At 42.9% G+C, this 26,487-nt stretch overlaps 1 protein-coding gene across 1 annotated transcript in view; it reads left to right on the plus strand.

Moving 5' to 3' along the window:
- The window catches only part of NXN (nucleoredoxin), a 325,735-nt gene extending 300,529 nt beyond the window's left edge, over positions 1–25,206 (plus strand). Inside the window, exon 8 of the mRNA XM_069226372.1 lies at positions 24,233–25,206. Within this exon, the coding sequence (XP_069082473.1) occupies positions 24,233–24,415 (183 nt within the window). The 3' untranslated portion in view covers positions 24,416–25,206. The remainder of the gene's footprint in view (positions 1–24,232) is intronic.
- Positions 25,207–26,487: the final 1,281 nt, after the last annotated feature.

Raw genomic sequence — 26,487 nt, forward strand, 5'->3', positions numbered from 1 at the left:
ACAGCAATCCGGGGGACCAAGCTGAGTCCCTCCGAAGCAATATCTACGATTTGAATCTCAAAACAATACACAGAAATTCAGGAACAGGTATACTTCAAACATACACACAAATATTGAAAAGTCGAATTTTTTATTTGAATGGGTAGTTTGGAGTTTTTCTAAATTTGTTTTTTGAATCTTAAAGACAAATAGATGTGCTAAATTCTTGCATCTGTCTTTTTTTTCTCCTAATGCATGCTGTCTTTTTCTTCAGCGCTGCAGTTGAGGCCACCCATCATCTAAAATTTATAATGCTTGCATTACTTGTGCTGATCCATCAACTCCAGTTATGGATACCACTTATTTTTTTAGCCTCCAATTTCAAATTCCATTACATTTACAGAACGTTTTAAATTTAGAAAAAACAGTTTAGTTTCTTTATTTAAATATCCTTTGTAAATCAGTATATTAGTTAATTTTCTATACTCGAAGTAGGCATCTCGGACCCCTGGGGTCTACAGACCACATGTTAAGAACCACTGATTCTGATAGTTGTGAAAGGTGCTTCAGTCTCAGAGTGGGGAGCTCGTGTGGGCGGTCTGACAATTTTTTTTTTTTTTATAACCAATTATTATTGTTTTGTGTAAATGATGACATATTACAGATCTGGTATGAATGAACCCCGTCCACCCTGGTCCATACACACCCCTTCCAATACATAAATCTTGTGCAATGCCTACATAGTATCTCTATAATCAGACAAGTCATACCTGTCATATCATATTTCAGTGTCCAATCCTGCTTCATCTAATCATTTGGAACAGATTTAAGCATGTACCATGCCATGTACACTGGCCATTCCATCTGGGCGCACCAATCGACCCCTCGCCTCCACTTCGATATCTCAGGAGGGCCAGGTGCCTTCCAGTGTGCTGCTATGTCCCTTTTTGCGACCATTAGAGCAGTAGCCTGCAAGATCTTATCTGCCTGTGAGCACACAATTCCTTCATCCACCCCCAATAAGACTACAGGTGGAGAGAGGTCCAAGGTTTGACCCAGCATCCTAGAGAGCTCATCCAGGATTGCCTTCCAATAGCACATTGTGACAGGGCATGACCAGGCCACAGGGAAGAAGTCAGCCTGCGAACAGGAGCAGCGATTACATTGTGGGTTGGCCAAGAGGCCTGCACGGTGTAGCTTAGCGGGTGTAATATAGGCACAGTGCAGGTAATATATCTGCACCAATCTCAGTCTGGTGGAGATTGCGATTATTCTAGGCACCATCAGCGCATCCTTCCAGTCTTCATCCTCCATGGGGCCAATCCATGTTTCCCAGCAAGACCTAAGAGGAAGAGGTTGGAAGGTTTCAGAGGCATTCAGTATCAACGAACAGCATATCTGGGATATCCCTCCCTTACCTAGTGCCCTCATCATTACCTTAGCTTCCATAGGACTGAATTCTGGCACAGGGTTGTGAGGGGGAGTGTGTACCCTCAACGCATGGCGTAGTTGCAAAAATGTATGAAATTGTGTTTTGGACAGTGCATAGGTATGCTGGAGTTCCTGGAAGGAGACCATGGTTTTACCTGACCATATAACGTGGAAAGAAGGGGAGAAAGAGGGCAACCTTGCCGGGTGCCACAGCTTATGTTAAATGCCTTTGACAGCACACCACTGATTTGCATTCAGACTGTTGTCTTTCTATAGAGCAGGTGAATCCTACAACGAAAGTGGGGTCCAAAGCCCGTCTTTTTTAGGACTCGAAATAAGTAGTCCCAATCCACTGTATCAACCGCCTTCTCAAAATCTTGTAGTAACAAGGCCAGAGGAGTTGGAAGAGTGTGTTGCTGAGCTAGTGCAACATGTACATGCCGCAGACAGTGCCTAGTGCTTCAGGCAGGTATGAAACCACACTGGTCAGTGTGGATCAAGGATTCAATAATTTGTTACAGATGGTTAGCTAGGATAGTCGCACAAATCTTGACCTCCCCATTGATAAGAGATATCAGCGGGTAGTCAGCACAAGTAAGAGATGGGCCGTTGTGTCTTTGGTATGACCACTATGGCGGCCTGGTCAAGGTCCCGGGGGAAGGTGCCTGTCATCACTGCCTCCTCATATAGGTTTAATAGATGAGCGGCAAGGACATCTTTAAATTTGACATTGAATTCCGCAGGATAGTCGTCTGGGCCTGGCGTCTTGTCTGGATTCAGGACTGATACTGCTTCTCCGATCTCTTCCAATATAATAAGCTGGTCAGTGCCTGTCGAACTGGATCTTAATAGGTGAGCAGGCTTACAAAAATCATTAAAATGTTACTAGACCTGCAGGTCGAGTAGCTTGAGCAATCTACTCGAACTACCTGTAATGTTCTTGACCCCCAAACGGGTCTCAAATTGTGTGATCCTATGCAAATATTGTATTTTACAGTTGCCTTTTTCTTCATTCGCACATAGGATTGCGCTTTCAAATATGCAAATTCAGTATTTCTGCTGTAAAAAAAAGTCCTCTTTTGTTTGATTAAATACACTAAACGTTTTCTCCATGTATAATAAATATAGCCCACATATAGAGTACACATGATCCCTGCATGACGTGCCCCTTAGTTTACTAATAGCTTTGCCATCAGGGCAGGAGTGTTTCTCAATTTGTTTAAACACTCACTTTTCATAAGTATATTACTAAAGCGTGATGTGGTAGCGCACTGTCATTTACAGACAGTAAATTTCCAAGAAATGTCCAAAAGCCTTCCCACTAACTTGCAGCTTTACCGATAAAAAGATATAATGTATTAACAATAATCTGTGAAAATTAGGTTTCAGAAAAAATATTGAGCATTTGCACATCACCAAGTAAAGTGTTCTGCCTTTTTTTCATCCTATTAAAATATTTTTTTCATCACCCAATACAAAAAAATGGTCTTTCACAGCTACTGAAATATATTTTGAAATGTTTAATTTGACTGAGTTATATAAATGTTGTGTTAGAAAAGACCTGATACCCCCAGCCATTCATTCCACACAGGTCAGACAATTCACCTTATACAATCCTGGAACTCTGCAGTCACAAGGAAAAGTATTTGCATTGCAAGAAGACAAACTGACTTTTGACCTCTGTCTCTGAACACAGAGCAAGTGAGAATAAGATTTAAAGGCATCGTAATTGCTAATTCAGTTTTTCTGAACAGAACACCTGTTCTTTGTCCACTCACCAGAAGGAGCGAGTAGGTTCTCAAAATAGCTCGGCCTCATAAAAAATGACTCGCCATAGCAAGTGGTTGAGTAGATTTTTAAAGCCCAGGTGGGCCATATTTATCTCGTCAATGAGGAGAGCCTCTCTCTCAGTTAGGCCAGGGGACTGTTGTGTAAGGCGCAGCAAAATAAGTGGCAGAGGCTAGGCCAGGGGATGTGGTTTGCATACATCCGCTCAAGTTTGTCACTGCGGGTACTATCCGCCCCGCGATGGATTTGCAAGCGAGTCATTAGAGCAATTTGCTGTTTTTGTCCCCCCAATCGTAGACATGTGCCTGTGAAGCATGCCAGATTTGTTTTGTTGTCTCTAAGGAGTCTCTTCTCTCACCAAAGTCAGAGCTCTAGTGTCTTTGCTCTGACTATTGCGGTCAACTGTGTTTTTAAGCGGAGTGCCTGAGTCTCTCCAGTTGAGTAATGCGATCTTGTTGGGCCTTCTCTTTCAATCTAAGAAGAGCTTTGGCATGCTCAAAGACGGTAGCCTTACATGACATAGGGTATGTCCGGAATAGAAGCAAGTCAGCAATTTCAAGAAGTTAAGCATCCGGTCTGACACACAAATAAACAGATGTGTAGGGATTGCTGCGTGTGCATGGTGGTAGTAGGTCTGTGTGACAACCTGAAAGAAAACAAGATTAAACAATCCATATTAAAATATTTCTTTGGTAGTGCATATGCAAACACTAACTCCCCCCAACTCCCTCCCTCCCCATACGTCGCCCGATAGCTATCACCCCAAAAATAAATCAAAGTGTGTGGAGTGGCCCTCCAAGCTGCAGGATGAATACAACATAATTGTCAGCCAGAAAGGGCCAAAAGAGAGTCTATCTTCCAGAACAAATGTAGCTAGTCAGAGACGGGTGTTTCTCACTATGGTTGCTGATCATTTTAAAGGTCCAAGGATGTTTGGCTTAGCCTGTCTTCTTCTTGAGTGGTCAGTTGTTTGCCTTCGCCTGGATCCAGGGAGCACTCCAGTCTCTGCAGGACCGGTGGGTCAGAGGAGCCTGAACTCGGCGACCGTGAGGCTGCTTTACCCTTTCGCCAGCGGGATCTAGTGCGGGAATGCTTCAGGAAACTAATCCTTTCAGCAGCAGTGCTGGGTGTGCGAGCAGTGGTTGTGAGGGGGAGAGGATAACGGGTGATCCGTGCCTTAAAGCTGGCTCTCCCCTGTCAGCCATTCCCATGCAGACACAGGGGTGTCGAAAAAATGAGTCTTGCGCACATTTATGACTTAAAGACGGGCTGGGAATAAGAGAAAAAAGATATGTTAGGGCGTTAGACAATGGAGAAAACAAGGGTACTCAGAGATTAAATCAGCAAACAGTTAATGATATTGGTGCAGCGGTGCTCTCAAGAGAGGAACACCCAATACCCCTTTTCCTGAAGAAACCAAGTTTCTCAGAGAAATGGGAATAAGAGCATGTAGGATAAGTGCAAAGCTCGTAATTTCTGTTTAACAGAGTTGTAGGAGCGATGGCCTGCTTGGACATCTTGCATGTAATCAAGAAAGATCAAGATTCGTGAGTTCTGAAAGCGGAGGTCTGTGTGTGTACCAGCCTCTCTCAGGATGGAGTCTCTATCTCTAAAGTTGAAAAGACATGCAATCATGGGTGATGCTCTTGAAGGGGGTTTGGGTGTAAGTGCCCTCTGGGCATGTTCCACTGTGAACCAAGGAGACAACTTATCTACTGGTATACACCATTTAAGCCATTCCTCTATGAATTTCATGGGTTGAGTACCCTCCATGTCCTCTGGAAAACCGATCAGGCATAGATTATTACTCCTCGAGTGATTTTCAGCTTCTTCTGCATGTTGTGGAAGTTCATATGTAAGGGTGAGGAGACGGTTCACTTTGTCTTGAGGTCAGCCTTCTCGTCCTCCATTGTAGAGATTTGCCCCTCTGCCTCCGTGATGCGGCCTGTAGCATTTTTGAGGTCTTGACAAAGACCCATATCTATTTGATCTTGATTTCAACCGCTGACTGCGAGTGGTATTTCCTCTAGTAGAGGCAGGAGCTTCTATGACATCGTCCCATTGTATTCCATTTGCTGTAGTGAATCGGTCAATACAGGTTTGGGAGGAGTGGGATGTCATGGGATAGTCCTTTCCTGCTTTTCATCGGTCCTGAAACTGCGTGTTTGTGCCCAACATGCTTACTGCAACTAGCAGCAGCATAAGCAGCTGAACTGCACTGTGTACTCTGGTTTCTGGTAGCACCCAGAGACATTTGTGCAGATTAAAAGTGTTAGTCCTTAACGGTGACCACGTAACATTGTAGTAGTGGTGGTGCTGGGTAAGGATACCCCTACAGGGTCTCAGATGACCTCGGATCCCCCACCTCTCCCCAGCACAGGAGCAACTTTATAGAGATCAGTAGGTAAACCAGGCCAGGCGCCCCCAATAAACCCAGGTTTGGCCTCCAGGTGCCATTGGCATAAGCCCACCTAGCAGGCAGAATTAGTGAGGTTGGCTTGGAGATGGCACTTTGTAACAGCTGATTTGCGTGCATCCTCACGCGCGGGAGTAGTATGGTAGGAATCCTCAGCGATATGCAGCCACGGGGTGGTGGTTGGTAGTACTCAAAAGGGCTTCCACTACTGGTTCTTCGCACTACCGTCCCTCTCTTACCCAGTAGGCCATGGCTGGGTCAATTTCAGGGCCAGTAATTACAGTTTAGGCAATAGAGCAGCAGCAGGCGATTCCGCTTAATAGTTTTACTGCTGCCGCTTGCATTGCAAGGTGTTGTCACACTGCGTCTCTCTCTCTCTCTCTCTCTCTCTCTCTGTTTGTCTCTCTCTCTCTCTCTCTCTCTCTCTCTCTCTCTGTTTGTCTCTCTGTCTCTCTCTCTCTGTCTCTCTCTCTCTCTTTCTTACTCTCTGTCTCTCTCTCTCTCTCTCTCTTTCTCTCTGTCTCTCTCGGTGGGTGCCCGCAGAAGCTGTATCCAGGGGCCCCAGGTCAGCCCACCAAATCCCGTCCGGCACGCCTGTCCTCCGCAGGCCTTCAGGGCCCCGGATGAGCAGTTGGTCCCCACGCATATTCAGGTGTCACTGCCGCAGCTCCAGGCCCAGTATTGGGTAGGGGGCTCGCTGCTGTCCCCTGCCACCAAACCCCCTCTTCCCGACTGGCCCCCCTCGACCGGACATGCCACAACCCAAAGGAGGTGTAGGGTTGGCATCCAGCTAGGCCCCCACCGCGCTCCTCACCTTCAGTCTTAGAGTGGGGGCCCGCCACAGCTTTGTCAGAGTCCCTATGGGACTTCACCTGGGACAAAGTTCCAGGCCCGCACTGTTGAATTCTGGAGCCCAAGCTCAGCTCGTATTCCAAGAGGTCTCAGGCCATCCGGTGAGGTGGGGCGCTCCCAGGTTGGCCCAGAGACTCACCACTGCGGCCTCACGTGTTGTAGTGACCGAATTTCAGATAGGGATCGCGCCCATCTCCAAGTGGGCAAGGCACTCCCCAGGGGAGAAGTGGATCCGGTGCTCAGCAACAGGGCACTCAATGGTTCCGGGCTCTGGCAGTCAGGTCCTCAACGGCCTTGTGTGTCCGCCATCTTCTGCGGCCGCCGGTTTCTCCTCCTCTGTGCTCCGCAGTCGCAGCAGTGTGTGTCTGAGTGGCCCCAGCTACAGTGGCGTTAGCAATGTAGGTCTTATGGCTGGCATGTGTGACTGCGCTGGCAGCTGGTTTTTGACGAGGAAGGCGGCAGAAGACTGCGGGGTCCTAAGCACTCTTAGAGTCATCTTGATGCCCTAAGCCACGCCTCTAGTCTGACAATTTGTTGTGTGGTTAGAAGAAAGAGAAAGCTTATAATAGGACATGCTGAACAGATACCAGCTACCAGCAGTCTACCTAGTCACAAGTCCTTTCTTTCTTCAGTAAGGTAATGGGTTTTAGCGACAATGTCTTTTACTAGTTCTCCTACGTTTCCAACTAACACCACTGTGGTCACATGGCCTTCTCTGGGACACAAAGCATCCCTATGACCCAGAAGTTTCACAGGGTCCCATACTGTCTCTTATCCTCTTCAGCCTTTTCAGGGGGCTGCTTCTTGCTGTAATCGCAGATAACAGCATCAGGATTCACCAATATGCCAATGTTACACAGCCTTGCTTCAAAGTATGTCTATGCATTAAAAGATGTTTGTACATCATCCAGACATGGGTGTCCAGTAACTACCCGATGCTCCATACAACCAAGAATGAATTCCTGTTATTTGCCACAAACAAGATCAATTACAACCTTCATTCAATAATATGAACTTTGACTGCTTCAAACTCTAAACCTCACCAAATGCCAAGTCATATTGATTCACCTTGGACACAAACCTCTCCCTCAAGGAACACATTGCCAAAAAAACAAAAACAGCCTGGTACCAGCTCTCTCCTATAAAGTCAGTCAAACCTGTACCCTTGCATCTGGATGGTGCTAATGACCTACTCCATTGCCTCCCAGGCTCTACACTGACAGCGTTTAGGGACATCCTACACGCCATAGCAAATATCACCAAAGGCCTGAATAGGTACGATCAAATCACATCACACCCACCCTGATGGATTCCATTGGCTTTCCTTGTCAGCTCAAGCCTTCTTCCAAACCAGCTCTGTCATTTAGAAAGCCATCACATGCGCATCCTCACTTACCTTGTAGATAAGCTCACTATCTCTGGTAGCTCTTGGCACACCCGCAGCCAGGATACCATCAGACTGCAAACTAAAAATTGTTAAAGAAAAACGAGACAACAGCCTTTTCCATTTTTGCACTCAAGATATGTAATATCTCCATGTCCATCAGGACCTCCTCCATACTGCTCCAATTTAGACAAGAGTTGAGGAATCTGTTCTTTAAAGAATACTTAATCACCATGCGTTAACCGTCCTCAACTTAGCTTCCTCTCCTACTACTCAACTACAGAGCTCCTCTGACTTTTGGCTAGGTTTGAGCTATAAAAATACCATATACATCTATACATACATGCACATGCAAGGGGGAACTCTGTAGTGACTGACACAAACAAGGACAATGTAATACATAAACAAGCAAAGGGGCATTCCATTTAGAAACTTCACTTGACACTGCCTCTTGAGTTGACAGCAGTCTAAAATTGGAATCCCAATGTAATGCACTTTTTATAAGCTGGTAAGGTCTTTCCCCTGATGCCCTTTCCTGCCAAATGGTCTTCCTCAAGCTTCAGTAATCGAGAACAAGGAGAGCGCTTCATAGCCCCAAGCGTTGCCTCACTAGTGGTAGCTTATGGGCCACCTGATATCCTCAGAGGAGTTTCACCAGAAGGAGAAATGCAGATCACATCACCTCTGGTAATGAACTATAGGGGGTATCTCAGCAGTCTTACATCATTGATTGCTTCAGCTTGGCTCCTAAATATGTTTAGTATGAATACCCAAGTATCCGTTCTATCTGTGTAAAATTCTGTAGGCAAATAAAAAGATCTCCAGCAAAATAATTGTGTTCTTTCAAATGGAAGAAGCTTCCTATAGGGTGCTTCATTGAAATAATTTATTCTAGAGTATCATCAACAATTCTCTTCCAGTGTGGTGTATTTCATTGCACAGCATACAAAACATGCCTTTCTCAAATATCTTTTCTCCCAGTTGAAGTATTTAGAATTTATTAAAGATTTAAGCAAGGTATATTGCATGCAGGGAAAACCTTTTAAGACATGCACTCCATTGTTTCCAAATTGATTCTCCTTCAAGTTTATGCAGAGGTCTAACTTTAACCTTTTGATTTTTATTGTTTTGAATATTTGAATTGATGGTGGCCCTTACATCTACCAGCAGATATTCATACTCTTTATTCTGATTAGTCTTGTACAAACTTCCACAATAATATGGTTTACTTTGGTACTCTCCTTTTTTTCAGTGATCTGATTTTCAGCTGAATCGCGCTGTTTCATTTCCGTTTTCAAAATATCTCTATTCAGCTGCAGACAAATCTCTTCATCTTTTATTGAAGGAGATAAATTTTAATCATGATAAAATAAAAATTAAAAAATCAGAACTGATGCTTGTAAAGTATGGGAACTGTCTGGACACCATTTTCTGCTAAACAAACTGTTACGTGATGGGTGGTTTCATGTATATTCTTTTGCTACCTAATATCAAACAGAATCTTCCCAGCTCAAAATTTTAACTAATTTTTATTGAGGGAAATAAGGCCTAAGCTGCATTTCTCTTGTACATTGATGGTAAAGAAATTTGCAAAGCAGTCACAAGGAAAACAGTTTTTTGCATGCTTTCTCCCCTCACTTCCATTCGCACAAACCATTTTCACTACACTAATCACAGGAAAAGCAGAAGACAACTAATAATTTGTTTAAAAAAAAAAAAAAAAACTTTAAATGTCTTTTAGGATCAGTTATGGTTAGTTTGACATGATTCTTTAGAGGTCAAACAAACTCGTTTTTTAGATTTCATCATGGTTTTCACTAAATTAGACAAGTCCATTATTTGAGAACAGAGGTTTGCAGCCAACACATCTTTACCCTATGTGACACATCTTACCTTGAGTTTTCTCAAGGCTGACTTTACTCATTCTGTGTTGAGCTCAGTATAATGTGTTTTAGGCGTTCAAATGTGTTGTTGGTAATTTGGCCTTGCTGCAGTCTGTGGGTTCAGTTCAGCCAACATGGTGGTCTTGTGTTCTACGATTCAGGTCCAGGTTTGATAGACATTTCTTCTGTCAAATGAATACTAAGGGCCTGATTTAGAGCTCAGCAGAGAGGTTACTCTGTGGCAATGGTGACAAATATCCTGATCACTGTAACCTAAATACCATAGGAAACAATGATATTAAGGATTCTCAGGGGGAAATGCTCCTTGAGACTTTTTAAAGTGAACTATTAAGGGATATTTTGATACAGCCTAAGGTAGACCAAACCTTACTTCTATATCCACATTGCAGTGCAGTAATAATATTGTGGTCTCATTTTATCTTTTTCAATTACAGGTCAGCTTTTGAAACTACAAGTACACTTCAGGTTAGTTTTTTCAAGTTTGGGGTAGGACTACACACATGCCTTCAGAATAGGACACCTTCTGAGAGTAGATTAGGGAATCGGTCCTGATGAATTGCCCTGACTTTGTGGACAATAAATCGGCAAGAAACATGTTGACCTCCCTTTTGACTACACACATTTAGAGCCAGTAGTATCATTGTACGCATTCCTGGCCAGTTTAATTTTTAATCCCGACTATAAAACAAGTTAGGTAAATTCCTTAGTTATTTTTCATTTTTACCAACCCAATCTACTCACTTTATCAAACTACCAATTTTTTTTGCACCTCGCTGTTCATATCGGTAAATAATCAAAAAAGATCTCCAGCAGAGAGCACCCTTGTAGGGCCCGTTGGGCATTGCTGCACCAGACCAACGAGGAGCTGCGCAATGATGAAGCATGACACCCATTGGAGTGTGTGAGGGCCCTTGCTACAGAGCAAGCAGATCTCCTGTTCTTTTATAGCAACATATATAGTGGTAGCTGCAAACCTTAAAGTTTTCACTCAATGCATTCCTGAGAGAAAATCTCTTAAATCCTTATCTTCACTGATGTTTGACATATGTTTCTTTGCAGCACTCAGTCTAAATTGGGACAAGCACCTTCCTCATCAGTATACTGTAAGCTGTTGTAGCCATAGGGGACATATGAGGTACCTGGGGCCTGGTCTGCTTGCTAATGGACCAATAGCTTTAGACAGAATGTTGTACATACTTGTATCAGTATCAGTTGGCCATAAGGCTTTACCAGCTGAACCAAACAATGTTAAAATGTATGTTACATTCTGCTCTGTTTCCTTCAGATTAGTATTTGTGATGTTTGCTTTCCATTTCTAATCTGTAAAGTGTGTCAGATTAATTTTTACAATAGCTGGAGTTCCTAAATGGTATCACTGTGTAAAGTTATATACATTCCTCGGAGTGCTAGACCCATAAATGTAGTGAAGCCCATATTGATGGAAACATAATGACTCCTGATGATTTTCTGCATTGAGAAATGGATCTTCATTGTCCAGTAAACCATGCAAGCTCAAGTAAAACATCAGTTGTTTTATAGCATGAATACCCACAAGCTTGGGAAGGCAACTGAAGTGACAATGTCATCTAATAAAATTCTTGTAACTTATGGAATTGGGTAATCTTTGTAGGCACAAAAATTTGATAAGGAACCTTTGCCCAAATAACACAATCAAGCACAGAGTACACCGTTATGTTAACAGCATTGGTAATTTCGTCTAGGTCTGTGAGAAGGAGAATGTGGCTGCAGTTCCTTAACTACAGGGAGACTGTCAGATTTTCAGGACGGTAGTACTCGTGCAGTAGTAACAAAATTATAACCAACATTTTAATGGATGAAAGGTGTGATACTATTGCAAGAGAATTCCAAATATGGGACCATTTTGGGTAGATGTATCTGTCATAAACACAGCAACAGGCAAAAGCCATTTATATTGTTGGCTAATTTGAGAGATGCTTATTTCTTGTGTTTTTGAGGAGATAAAAGGGAAGCTGCTGCAGTTTTAGGATCTGGATCAGGCTCATTTCCAGACAATGTGGTTCTCTGCATAGGTGTCATATCAGTGGTGTACAATAGATTGTAGTTGCAGAAGTGGCAATCACTCATATGGCAGCAGCAAATTCATTTGTTAAAGATGATGCTTGCGCCACTTCCAGAGCATTACTTAGTATGATTGGTGTCAGGAATAGTTTCACTGTGGCTATACTCTGCGTTGGATAACTCCAGAAAAACAGGAGGACATATTGTGCTATTCTGGAAGCACTTCAACATCGGCATGGGTCTGCTGAACATATTCGGCTGGATAGCGATTCTTGATGTGATCAATCAACATATTTCTGTTTTTATTTGCACCAGGAAGTGGTGCCAGGATTACTGAACTGGAACAGGTGATCTGTAAAGTTGTCCAAAGAGTTGTTAGGAATCCATTCGTAAACTACTAGCTCTTCCTCTTTTGAGAGCCGTTCATTAGCAACTTTATTTTCAGTAGTAGCAAGTCCTTTTTGTTGGAGAGAGTCTCTGATTTCTTGAATTTTCCGTAACAAATCCAGTCATGAAACGGGGTCCAATTAATTCGTTTTTTTTTTCTCTCCACCCTCCCAAGGAGATCAGGAACATACATTGTCACGCCAAAAAGCATTTGTTATGGAGTTCAGTCACCTAATACTCCTTTAGGCATGTTCTTGAGCACACTGAGAACTATACAGGTTAATAACAATGACAATCCTGTATCCAATACCCTAGCAGTCAATGCTTGTTTCAGTGTATTATTGTCTCTCAACCACACCATTCAATTCTGGACATAAAGGGTACAAGTGTAGCAGTTGGACTCTGAGAGCAGAACCAGTATTCAAAACACCTCATCGGTGAATGCAAGCCCATTGTATGAACTGCTCCTGTTGCTATTAGGGACTGCATGTCTTTCATGATCGCTCGAGCAGTGGGAGTCTTTTTTTTTTTTTTTTTTTTTTTGTTTTACCACACTCAAAGGAATCTAGAACTGGAATCAATCACAACCAACTTGTGCATAGTTTGATTGACTAACTGTAGTTTATCATTATAACTGAGGAATACGACTCCAAAAGGTTTGTTTAGTATCGTGAGGTCAGTATGTGCTGGTAAAACTGTAGTTGAATGCTTTATTTGCGGACACACATTATTGTGCACTCTTTTTCTTTAATCTTTTTCCCTCATCCCATTTAGTTTCTTTGTAATTATGGAACCTGTTTCAAACCCTATTCGCATGCATGTTTCCCTCCTGAATTCCTCAAATGATTGAGCCCAATCATCGTCTGCAAGAATGACTCTATAGGTGTCTGACAAATGTGAACAAAGTGCAGTTTTAATTTTGCACAATATATTCCCTTCAATTTGTATTTCTTCATCATAAACCAACAGATTCTGCAGCATGTTTCTTTTTCGTGAATCCAGCTACTTTTTTTTCTTTTCTTTTAATGAGCTTTAGAGACCCAACCTTTATTTCCTTTCTCCACGCTAACCTTGACTTTGCATGCCAGCTCCCTTTCACTTTTTTTTTTTACCTTTTATTCTGTGCACTACTTTCTGTTTTACTCTCCTCTTAATCCTGCAAAGAACGTAGAGAATGAGCTAGAAAAAGCTTTCTGTTTAATTTCCTTCTTTTTCTTTCTTTACCCCAAGCCCTGGCCTTTTTTATTTTGCTTTGAGTTGCAGTTTTGCAGCTCTAGAACCTAACGGATCCTGGCCAACAGAGGTGTAGACTTCCATCCTAGTTTTAGGAATCTTCAATTCAGATTTTGAACAGAAACAGTAACCAAATGCTGATGAACCACTGCTTTCTTTCAAACGTTACTAAGAAATATCAAAGAGACAGTTTCAAAGTTGTTTAAAAAATTTAGTACACTCCTCAATGGGTGGTGCCATGCCAAGTGGAACACACATAGTTAGAATTCTATGTTCTATAGTGATGTGTGAGGCTAGACTGCTTCTAGTTCATTTGTTTTGTAAGCAATCCAAAATGGACTCTGGTCTCACTTACGGGGCACTTTATCCATGACTGCATTAATAGTCTGTAGATTAATTACCTGCATTGCAGGATGGTGCATTTGTTGTGCAGTACCAGTAGCCAATACTCTGTCCCTGCTATCTGTCAAATGTGCTGTCGAAGTCATCTGTATACAGCCACTAACTGACTTAACAGACTTAATTCTGGAAAATTCAGATTTGCTGCATCTGGATGCCAAGTATGACTAGTCAATATGGGCCAGGTAGCTTCCGTTTTACTTAAGGGGCCCATTAGAACATTCTGCACTACAAGTGATAAATGTCCAACAAACCAAGCTTGGAGTTCCTGATATCCTTATAGGAGTTCTACATGATTAGATTCATATTCTGCAGATTCATATTCTGTAGGTGTGGGAGGGCAGCTTTATATGTATGAAAGTGCCTAGTGGTTCAAATTCCACCAGTCAGTAAAATATTTCAAGTTGTTATGCAGCATGTGCATTTACTGCAAAAGTGACTTCATAGCTTGCCTCGGGGAAACCCTTTTCCATGAGGTGTATATCACAACAGGTTACCCAACTAATTCGAAATGAGAGTCAAAACTGAAATGAAAGTGGCAAATAACTTGTATTAGTCAAAACCCTGAGAAAACTAGAGCAGAAGAGGGAGCTCTTGTCTGAATTGAGAGAAAACTAAAATAATTTGCATCTCTGTTATTAGTAAATATAAGTAAAGTTGTGTGAGTGTCACTCAAGATTACTCAAAGATCTTTCCCACGTTGGGCATTAAATGATATGTTCTGCAGTTTTGAGCTAAATGTGACCCGGGATTAGGCTTTCTAGACCCTCTGGCAAAGTGAAGGCTCAGTGCCAGTATACCAACTTGAGACAGGAAACCTGGTAGACTGTTACCCATAAACCACCTGTTCATTACATGCGCATGGTGCATTCTGGGCAATGACCAGTGTTGTGAGACTCACAGGAGTATTTGTTGTTAGTGGGTTCCAAATCTTTTTTCACCATTAATCAACCTATTCAAGAATGCAAACAATTGTTACACTTGTATAAAAATCAGAGCCGTCTTCTATTGCAGATAATTTAACTATAAAATAAACTAAATATTGGCAATGAAAGCAATTAAAGTAAATATTAAACCTCAAGCAGTCCAGTGAGGGGACGGGATAGGTGCCAAACGAGCGCCTCCTTTGGAGTTTGTGTGACTATAAGGGAAAACCTCCCCTCCTGGCGACCTGGGGCCAGTAGCCTTCAGGTATAGGGCCTCCACAAGGTAATTCTTTGCCCACAGGTAGGCCCCATATTATTTCTTATTTCACCCACACTCCCAATTAGCGGAGTAGGTTTTGCTTGCATTGCATGATTATGAGGGATCCTAGGCCCTGAAGAATGCTCCCAGACCTTCCTTGGCTCTTTGTAGAGGGCAGAAATGTGTTGGCCAGTAACTTTTAGGTAACTTTCACAATGAATGATGTATAACACAAGAATTAACATATTAATCATATTGCATGTCCATCTACTTCTCTGGTACAGTAGCAATTGTGAATAGATACAGATATGAATAACGAATGCACTATCAAATGCTAGACATGTGCAAACAATACTAAAAGAGATATGCATTTAGAAATGAGGAATGTGAACTAAAAAATGAATATATGGAATAATGAAATGCAATGAGGTGGGGAACATAAGTAGTAAATCAAAGATTGTCACCATTGCAGCAGGATTCCAACTATGATTAATATTCCTTTCTAGCCCAGTGGTTCCTTTATATACATATAGGTATACATATGTATCAAAATTAAGGTTTTGAACAAATCATTTTTATTTTACCATTCAGGTACTTTTAAATATGCCATTAACATGTAAATGTGGGTATAGCCAGTCGGGAAATGATTAAAACGTGATTCCCCGTGCTCCTCTCTGCCCAGACTTACAGTAATTAAAATAAAGTGATGCAATGTGCTCATCTACTTACTAGCTAAAGGTAAACAGCAGGGACAAAATTTCAAATGTCATAGTCTTGAGGTGAGCCTCTCAACAGCTTTGTGAACAGAGAACAGCCCTTGGATGTGGCCAAAAGACACCACAAAAGCAAACAGAAAGGGATGCCATACTGGTGGGCTGTGGCCGGTGCCTGGGTCGAGCTTGATAAGCACAGTGGCCTCCTAGAAGCAAGGAATTATTGTTGTGCACTGGTCACTGGTTCCCTCCTGCAGGAACTGGGGCCACTGCATTGAGTTTATAAGTAGCAGAGACTATCCGGACTTTTGCATCTGGTATCCAGTGCCATTTTGCATGATGTAGGCGTGCTCAAATAAAATACAGAAACAACTTCCCAGTACATTTCTGGTGTGGTGTCCAGACGAGACCACTAGAGGATTCAGATGAATCTCTGGTGGTGGTACTACTGAAGCACCAGGAGTGGGCATAGGACTGAGTGGTGCACTTTTGCCTGAGGAGTAGTTTAGCATTGAGGACTGAGATGTTTAATTTGGAGATCATCCACCATTTTGAGAAGGTTAGAGGGTGGGTGAGTAGACAATGGCCCATTCCACGCAGAGGGCACTGTGTAAAGCACCAAGTGGTCAGGTCAAAATATAGCAGCAGTCGCTTGCATCTGCAATGGTAGTATATAGTGGAAGGGAAAACTGGAGCAGAGACTACTATAATCTGTACTATGGTAACACCCGGATAAAAAGTGACCTGGAAGCTTGGAAGTACTGATGGGTGCGACCCACAGTTCTGTTAGGCTAAGGCGAGCCACAGCACAATTGTCATTGTTAATGCAGACAAGCAAGACACTGATGGGGTTAAGAAGAGGGCAGGAGCCCACAGCAAAGATGTTTACTGGATCAACTGAGAAATAGTTTGACAGGTCATTTTCAGCATATTCCCGAGCCCCTCTCTCACATAGGCATAATTGATGGAGACTACACAGGAATAGGAAGGAAAATGAGGAGAACTAAACTTGATGTACAACTGCTCCCTGAACTAAAGAGCAGAGTGTTGAGACATCTGAAGTGTTAGGTGACAAGGAAAGAAGGGACCCCTTTGGATAAGGTTTTGTGGGCCCATCCTATGTGAACAAGCATTTGCAATGCAGTGGGTCTTGCCTTTGCTCGAGTTAGAGATATTAGCATTGTAAACTCCTAACCAGCCTTTTCTTGCCACATAAATAGAAAATGAAAAGTAAAACAGTTTCACATAAGTGAGCCGATTCAAAGCGCTACCGCTGCCATGTGAATCAACATGAAATAGACACAGAAAAGGAAAAAAAAGTTTGCTCGCAGTCAAACGTATTGGCAAAAGTGCAATTAGCCATGTAACAGGGTCGATATCCAAGGCAGTAACTAAACAGCCCCAAGGAGGGACAAACGTAAAGCATTTACCAATCATAACAAAGGATTTTTGAAGGGCAAGCCCGTGAACAAGTGATAGTGATGGGCATGAGGTGAGAGTGGTTAAAAGCCCAAATAAATAACACATCGGAAAAGCAGCACTTGCATGCTGCTATGCTCAACCTAAAAAGGACACAACAGATGAATGGGCTGAACCCACAGGACTCATCTGAAAAGGCCACTAAAGACCTGCAAGACCAACCATCTCACAAGAATACCTAGACAACAACTTGGAAGAAATCAAGACAGACATGTTCATTTTACAGAGATCTGAAACCCTCCTCGCATGAGCTTTTTGGGGAAATGGGAGAACTGAGAAAGTTAACTAAATTGAATGCATAAAAAAGATTTTAAAAAAGGAGATGCAGTTAGTGCAAGAGTAGAGGTCCTGGAGTAACTAAATATTGAGTTGCAAAGTAAGCAAGAATGGCTTAAAAAAACTATTTCATCACAACAACATACAGATTAAATGAATCCTGAAACATGCAGATGGTGATAAGAGAAGATTATGTGAAGATGTGACACCCCCAATTAGACCGGACAGAAAGCACAGAGTGAACCTACAGTAGGCATGGAAAGTGTAATATTCAATATTTCATTACAAGTCCATTTCTTTGAAGATGCATTGATTTTCAAGCGGTACAAGATGCATATCTACCACGACCTGTCGGTGTTCACCTTGAGAAAATGCAGGTCCTTCCTTCCCTGTTATAGTAGATACTATATCAGTTGGAGTATCTCTTTTTACTTTTTTTTCCTGTTGAAGTAGAGGCAGGTGATGGTGGGATCCTTCAAGGAAACATTTGAGATTTTAGAACTCGGGGACAAACCATAACTTGTTTCCCAAGTCTACAGAAATACACTCGGTCTGGCAGTGTGTGCACAAAGGTAGACAGATTGGACATCCATTCACTGATGCTGTGGCCTAAAGAAAAGGTCTGTTATTGTTCCTGGTGAAAACGTTTGAAGCCACCTAATGTAATATATAGTAGGTGGGGGCAGGGACAGTATCTGAGCAAATGTCTGACCTGTGGTAGTCTGCGGCACTAAATGGTAATATCAAGGCAGTTGTATATGGTACCAGTCAGAGGTGGGCATCTTGTGGTCCTACTGGATGGGTTGTGATGAGAAAATAATTCATTGTGGCATCAACACATTTTTGGGGAGAAGTAGGAATTCGAAGATTAGGGAGGAGGCGATCAGTTTCTATGAGCTCTGGCTGCACTCTCTGAATAGGACAATAGTTGGTTTGGTGGGTATATCATTATGGGGCTTATTAATCATTGACCGAACGGACTAGTGAGGGGGTAACCTGGCAGGTATTGAGGGCCACACCCTGGCAATAATGGCAAAGGAATGCATAAATAAGTTGTTAATGGAATTGTGGTTTTGTTAATGTGGGAAATGGAGTGCTTTTGAGGTTCTTCATAAGAGGCAACTGGTTGGCGTTCTGGTCACATTGTGGAGATTTTTACTGGAAGGATGGATGCAGGGCTTTCGAGTCTGATGCACAACACTGCCCATGAACCAATCCATGCCCACCTCAAAGTAACAGGGCATAAGTCACCAGCTAAGGAGCGGGCCATTTTTCACTATGATGAGAGTATGGTGCTAACCTCTCTTGTCGGCAACAAGTAACGCATTTGATAGAAAAAGACTGGACTTGTCTGAGATCAAGATGGTCCATCAGCAGTTGATGTCTTCAGGAGTAGCTAAGAGAGGTGGAAAAGAATTGTTTGCACTAATAGTTTTAGAGGTAAAATAATGGGCATTAAAGCAGACCCTATGGACTGTTAAATTATGTCGAATTTGGAACTGGGAAAACTTAAGTACACAGTGGTGTTACTGTATGGACCAAACACAGGCGAAGAGCTAATTTTGAGAGCCAGTATGCCAGAGCTACTTAGCGTGGCAGAGGAGGAATTGATGAGGAGTGTGACCTTAAGATTGTTTTAGACCAGTGGTTCCCAACCTTTTGACTTCTGTGGACCCCCACTTTATCATTACCGAAGCCCGGGGACCCTCACTGAATCTTTTTTGGATACTGGGGACCCCCCTCCCCCAGAGTCATTACTAAAAGCTGGGGACCTAATCTGTTAATATTATTTAATTTTCTAAGCAGTCACGGACCCCCCTGAGGAGGCTTCGCAGACCCCCAGGGGTCCCTGGACCACAGGTTGGGAACCACTGTTTTAGACTGTATAAAAGGTGAGAGTGGGGGGAGCAACACATGGGGATTACATCCATGTTACCTTTTCCTTCGTAGGCCACAAAACGTATGCTCAATTAGACCACTTTCTTGTTAGCTCCCCTTTACAAGACATGAAGAGAGGTTACTATTGAACAGACTACACTATCTGATCGTAGACTAGTGCACCTGAAGATTACTTTGGGCTTCCTGCATACTAGCATAGGGCAAAGAGGCTGAATACGATAGTATCAGATGTGGTGACGGTAGCAGGATTAAAAATCATACAGATCATACAGATCTTTTCCATAGAAAATGAGACTGGTGTGATAAACCCACACCCATTAAAGGTGGATATCTGGGGATAAATTCTTAAAGAAAACTGCCTGGCTCAACAAGATGAGGGAGCACGTACCAGAATCTAGAAGTGCATCCGACCTTTCTGGAGATGCATCATAAGAACACTTTCCCAGAAAAGATGGATGAAGATGCTAACAGGCCATGCACAGCTGAGGACCCTGGAATACTTCTACAAGTAAAGCAGAAGTAGTTTGAAGAATGGGACATCGAACATCGTAAATAACCAGACTCCTCTCCAGGCAGTGCTCATCACATGATGCCGAAAGAACATTTGACTGGCTGGACTGGCAGTTTTTGAACAGGACATTTTAGATGGTAGAGCTCAGAGATGTCAGCATAAGACTCTAGTGACGTTCATGAGAGTCGAGTTCAGTTTTTTCTTGGTCATATAACAAGAGGAGGATGTATGCTTTTCCTGCTTCTCTTTGTAATCTCTCTTGCAAATTCCAACTGGCACTTTATGCAGATGATATGCTTCTGCTTTTCCGCCTTGGATGACAGAGTTGGAATGATATGCATTGTTGTCTGGGTTTAAAAGAAACCTGTAGACGTCAGCAGTCCTGAATCTGCCTATTAAAGAGGTGAAGCTAGATTTAAGCAGTCACTTTTAGCTACAATGACCCTCGTATCTCAATACATACCTACGTTTAATAGAATTGTACAGCTCATTTGACTTTCTACAAGACGTCCAAAGTAACTTACAAACTTGGCACATTGAACCCTGCTCTTTTTTTGGGCAGGATAGCTGTGGTTAAGATGAAACTGTTGCCAAAACAGTTGTATGCCTTACATGCACTACCAACTTTGGGTTTCTCTACAGACTCTAAGTTTGTTAGCTATATTACTTTACATGGTTTAGGAGGCACAGGCTTATTTCTGATATAGACTATTAACTGTGGCTTCCTCACCTTAGAATATTCCCTGGAGTCAGTCTGGATGTGGAAAATCTTGAGTAGTACCTCTGTCTGCTAGGAGGTGGCACTGATCGGCATACTGTCACCCACATCATAAGTGACGTTGTGGTGCCCTTTCATGTGCTACATCGGCACATTGACATCATTTCCTTTCTTTCTTCACCAACACTGTGGATCCAGAGAGCTACCTTGGTCATTTTTTCCCCCTTTGCTCAACATTTGACGACACTTTTTTGCGTAATTTGCCCCCTTCTTCCTGAAGGGAGTTGGGGGGCGGAGGGGTTGGTTTGGTCCCCTTGAGGAGGACCATGAGCCAGAAGAAAACTGGTATGAGGAGCTGGGGGATGCCAGTTGCTTGGCCACTTCTCAGGGCTCTGGTATGCTTCACCTAGAGGTCCTGTTTCAGAGGAGGGTGCATCATTTGCTACAATGATGTGCAGAGCACTAGAGGTCTTTGACCTACTGCTGCCAGCAGCTAAGGTCAAGACTAACGTCTTGAGTGGGTGGTGCTTCACTCAGAATCCAGTTTGGCTGAAACCATTGCTTCCCTTAAATGAAGTTCGCACTGATGTTCTCCTGGGGGGACTAGGCCAAACCGTGCACAGGAGCTCCTGTGCACTGGATGATTGCCTGACACCATTGTCCTGCCACAGAATTCCCAGCCTTCCTTTTACCAGCACCCCTCCCCGGGGAGCTTGATTGTACAGGCCTCAACTTCCAGGATCACCCAAATGCATTCCCTTCCTCCCCACAGGACGGGGAATCCAAGAAGCAGGGCACCTTTGGCAAACCCATTTCCCCTTACACCAGCCGAGCCCTGCGATTGGTGAACACCACATAGGACGATATTCCCAATTGATGGGGAACTCGGTTGCACCGCTCCTTCCCAGGCTTCCTCACCCAGAGCTGACAGTGGTGACTGGTGCATTGCTTCAGGGTTGGGGTGGCCACCTGGAAGATGTAGAGTTCAGAGTACTCTGGTTTCTGGTGAAAGCTCGGCTCCACATGTTTGCTTGGCATGGAAAGTCTTCCTCCCATCCATCAAGGGAAGGCTGGTTCAGATGTTCATGGACAATTGTACTGCCATGCAGTACTGCAACAAACTGGGAGTGGGGTTTTGGACCTCGTGCCAGGAGGCTCTGTGCCTCTGCACTTAGCTCGAGTGCCAGGACAATGGGAGAACCTTGGCTCGATCTCTTTGCTACTGCCGAGAATGGGCAATGTCAGGACTTCTGCATGTTGTAGTTTGAAAAAGCGGCTCTCGCTCAGAGATGCATTTAGCCTGGAACCCAGGATTGCTGTATGCCTTTCTGCTGATACTACTGCAGCCTCCAGTTCGCAAGAAGATCAGAAGATCAGAAATTTTCTGTATCAAGTCTGACGCCTGGAGAACATTATAGGGTGATGAATCTGCAGTTTGATAATCTCTACCAGAAAAGGCATTATAGAAGGTAAGTAACTTGTTTTGGTTCCAGATGACCCTGAGTTTGAGGCAGATGACCCTGAGGTCGTTAATCACTGTTGTCAGGCATTGCACTGTGATGGGTGTCATGGCTGCTAAAAGCACAAAGGCCCACCTGTGAACTCGGCATATGGATGTGATTTTATATCTATGCCATCCTAACAATAAAATATGCCTCTCCATTCAGTTTTGAAAGTACCTGCTGCCACTTTGCACCTGAATACCTGCTTCTTGACTGGCAAGATTGAGAGCCCTAATTATAGTTCTCTCCATCCCTGACATAGTAACCTATGTCTTCCCTACTTCTAACCTCAAGATGAAAGACAGTAACTTGACTTTCTAACAGTTGTCCTGCTCCCACCTGAAATAATGTCACCAGAAATTATGATATATATATATATATACAACTTCTCTGCCTCTTCCCTCATTTTGAATGAGGCAGGCTTATAATGAATGAAAGGACCTCTGGAACCTTTGCTGGCAAGTGGCTGGCACAGTTCCAGGCCACACCAGCATCCTCAACTAATTACTCAGTACTAACAAGGCAGACCTGTGGAGAGATCGTCACGCATTCCTGGTCATCGCAAGTCTCTACTATGGTCCACCATGTAGGCCCCCTACAGTCCCATACTGTAAATACTGACATCCTGTAATGTAAATGGGGGAAACAGGATGCATCTTGGCAAATCTCCTTACTTGACATTTCAGTGGCAAAGGAGGACAGTCACTTAGTCCATCTGAACAGATCTCTGACTTGCCTTTACTCTTTATTTACACCTCTTACCTCTGCCAGAGCCATAGCCCGTTTGCTACTTTCCTCTTTATCTTACATCATGCACTTGGGACTGGCGCTCCGTTTAAATTGAAGACTTCTAAAAAGTAAATAAAGTCATACTATGGTCACACGGCCAAACGCAAATGTTCTCCCTAAAGATTGATGATTGTTCTGAATTACTGCATTTTAACCTTACTTGATTTTAAGAAATAAGTGTGAACTTTTATCATAACTACTATGTTTTAATTTGTAATATTGATTGTAGTGGCCGGATTGGCTGAAAACATTAGATTTAAAGGTTGCATACTGGACCTACATGTCAGCCTGCGTGCATGATGCGTGTCTGTGAGCACATTGATGCAAAGGCGCCTTTGTGTTCGCGTGCTATGCAGGGTCCGACGTCTGGCTCTGCCAGTCATTGTTTTCTGAAGGCCTGTCCAAGGAAGTGCCACTGGTTGCGATTTATTGAGACGCATTGTTCTTATTTCTTGTTCGGTGTGCTTAGGGGCCTATTAATCTGCACACACGCTTCCTCGCAGGCGTTTTCTGGTGTTTACGTGCATGTTGTGTGTTTGTGTGGGCAAGCACTATTCAAAATCCAGCTCTGTTTTCTTTTTCAGTGGTTACTGGTACAGAACTACATAGTTCATGTGTTAAAATATTTGAGGTTGTTGCTGTTTTTAACCATCAACTGCTGTCTAACTGTGGTATGTCGCACGTGCCCTCTTCTGCTAAATGAAAAGCCTGCAGAAAGTGATTAATATTTCAAATTCTCCTTATTGTATTCTGCATCTTTATTGCTTCTCTTGTGGATGTCAAAGCGCTCTATATATACCACTTGCATGAGGTACAGTAATAATTTTACACCGTACAGTGGCCCATAACTGTTGAAATGCGGATGCTAAATAGAAACACGGTTCAACGTTGGTCGTGAGCGAGAACAGAAATGTAGTGGTTGCAAGTGAAATTTAGTTAATCATAGCTCCAAGAAGCAGCCCAAAGATACGCGTTTCAGGGAAGCTACTAGTAAGGTCTGATGAGTAGCTGCGAGTCCGGTCCGAAGGGGTTGTTTTAGATGACAGCATATCTTTTCTTCTCTTGCTCGATATTATTGAGAATTCGATTACATAGCTCTTTGACAATACCCCGGGGTGCACGTACAGATTAAAGGGGAGATCTGGGGTGATTTAGACACGTTTTAGTCGTGTTAAGTTATAACTGCAGTCTATCATGTTGTGTTCCGTTTGAGAGATGCATAATGTGTCTATTACTGCTCACTACTTCTGTCACTAAATCGTCCAGACGCATCAGGTGTCTCACCAGTTGTTGGCGCTTTGGTCCTGCTGGATTTCACTACATAATTTTTCCTTTGGACTCTTGCAGGACGACATGACTGACTCGTTGCGAGACTACACCAATCTTCCAGAAGCTGCGCCATTGCTCACCATCTTGGATATGTCTGCCAGAGCCAAATATGTGATGGATGTTGAAGAAATTACACCAGAGATTGTGGAGGGCTTCGTGAACGACTTCCTAGCAGACAAGTTAAAGCCAGAGCCCATCTAAAGAAATAAGGATTGCATTTTTTTATATTCCGCATAAAAGACATTATTTATAACATGATCATTTTTTTTATCAGACAATGGATTTTCGATATGTTTTTCACGTTCTGATATCAAGCCTGTTGTGGTGCCTTTTATAAGCCTGTCAAATCCTGTTCTGGACTACGATTGATTTTAGCAAACTCTTGAAACAGCATTGAAAGAAACCGCTTATGCACATTCCGGCTGGGACTATTACAATATCAAACTCTTATGGTGTTACTTACAAAGATTTTGCAGCGTACATAGGCTCAATAGGAGAGAGCTTGCACACACTTCATTGTACCTATGTGCTTTTGCTTCAAGATGCAGCGATTCTGATCCATTAATGGATGTGACTGTGCCATATTTAGTTGACCTTCTCTTAACGACGTGCCAAAACTTACAAGCCAAGTGACTTAAAGATGAAACAGTCTCAGTGCACATACTTTGAGATCCGTGATTATTTTATTATAGAAAAACTCAGATTCACTAGTGTCTTTTTAGATCCTCTTTGTAAACAATGAAAATTCACAGATGCAAGGACTCGTTCTCAATGGAGGATCTAAATGGGGGCGCGGTCTGTTTTTTCACACTAACCTCTCGTCTTCATTTGAAACGTTTTTTTCCTTTAAATTGCTTCCCTAAAAAGAGCATTCGCTTGGAAAGCACAATATCACCAGATTCTTTGTATGTGCCTACAATCTGACACTTAAGGCATATATACTCAGTTAATAAATTCTAAAATAAAGCGCACAAAAGCACTATTTCAACCTGTTTATTTCTTGTACTGATTCATTGCCTTACGTGTGATTACTCAACCTGAAACGCAGCATTGTAACGTAAAGTAACCACTTGTAAACAGCAGCAGCAATTCAAAAATGTAACCCAATTGCATTTCACTTAAAAGCGCTCCTGCTTCTCATAAGACGCAGCTCTTAAATGCAGAAATAGAGCACCATGTGTAGTCAGTTGTTTTCCTTTAGTCAATCATCATGACCGAGGCACTTGCAGTGCAGATTGACAGGATGTGTGACAGGATGTGACTGTTGCTATGTACCTGTACCCTACTATGATCATTGGAGTGTTGTGGGATCAGAGGTGAAGCACAAATTGTAAACGTTCCACGCTGATGATTGGTCATTCCAGCCATTTGGTTGTTGGTCGTGGACTTGCCATAAAGTGGTGATGAGCCGGTAAGAAACAAGAATACACACGATATGCTGCGTGGGAGGAAAATGCCACTTTAACTTCATGCCATTTTGGCGTATGGCCTGAAACTGTTACTTCTTTACAGCCCATAAAAACTAAATCGGTCCAGGTAAGTACCGTTTATAGTTCACAACGTTCCACCTCCCTTTGGTGCAATATCTGTGTTTATACGTGGCATTTGCGAGTTCTTTACATTTACTTTATCTCGGTATAGGTCCCTGGTTACATGTTCTTAGGTTTTTCATTCTTCAATGGATTAAATTTGGCATTTTCTCCAACCTCTCTCTTTCATGCACTTACCATGAGCCCATTTTTTTTGGTTTCTGACATTTCACGTTCATAGCGCATTCAAAGCTCATTGGTCTGTCAGCTACTGCCTAAGTCCATGACAACTCTTTACTATACATTCATCCAGATATTTTCACTTATAGCATATCTAGCATAGTAGATTTGCCTTTCCTATAAAATAATTGCCTTCCGCTCAAGTTAATGTTCCTAAGTCGAAGGCGTTGGCTGGCCTTTATGCCGACTTAATGCAGTTATCTTCACTGTAATACCCCATCTGCCTGCTACTAATAGAACATATTTGTGTGGGACCATGTGGCTACCCCCCATATACATATTCTGTTTACACTTTTTTTCCGGCTGCGTCTTTCGTCATATAACTGTTTGACCAGGAGCCAAGGACGCTAAATGTGTAATTGTTGCACGTGCTGTGGCAGTGGAAGCCAGTGGAGGAACGAAATAAAGCGCCCCGTGGCCACCTGTGGCTGCAGTCTCACGATGACGGCTGCAGTTCGAGATGTGGATGGGCTGGGCATGTCCACATTTGCCAAGACCTGCTAC

This window comes from Pleurodeles waltl, chromosome 3_1 (assembly GCF_031143425.1).
Source record: "Pleurodeles waltl isolate 20211129_DDA chromosome 3_1, aPleWal1.hap1.20221129, whole genome shotgun sequence".
Taxonomy (NCBI): Eukaryota; Metazoa; Chordata; class Amphibia; order Caudata; family Salamandridae; genus Pleurodeles; species Pleurodeles waltl.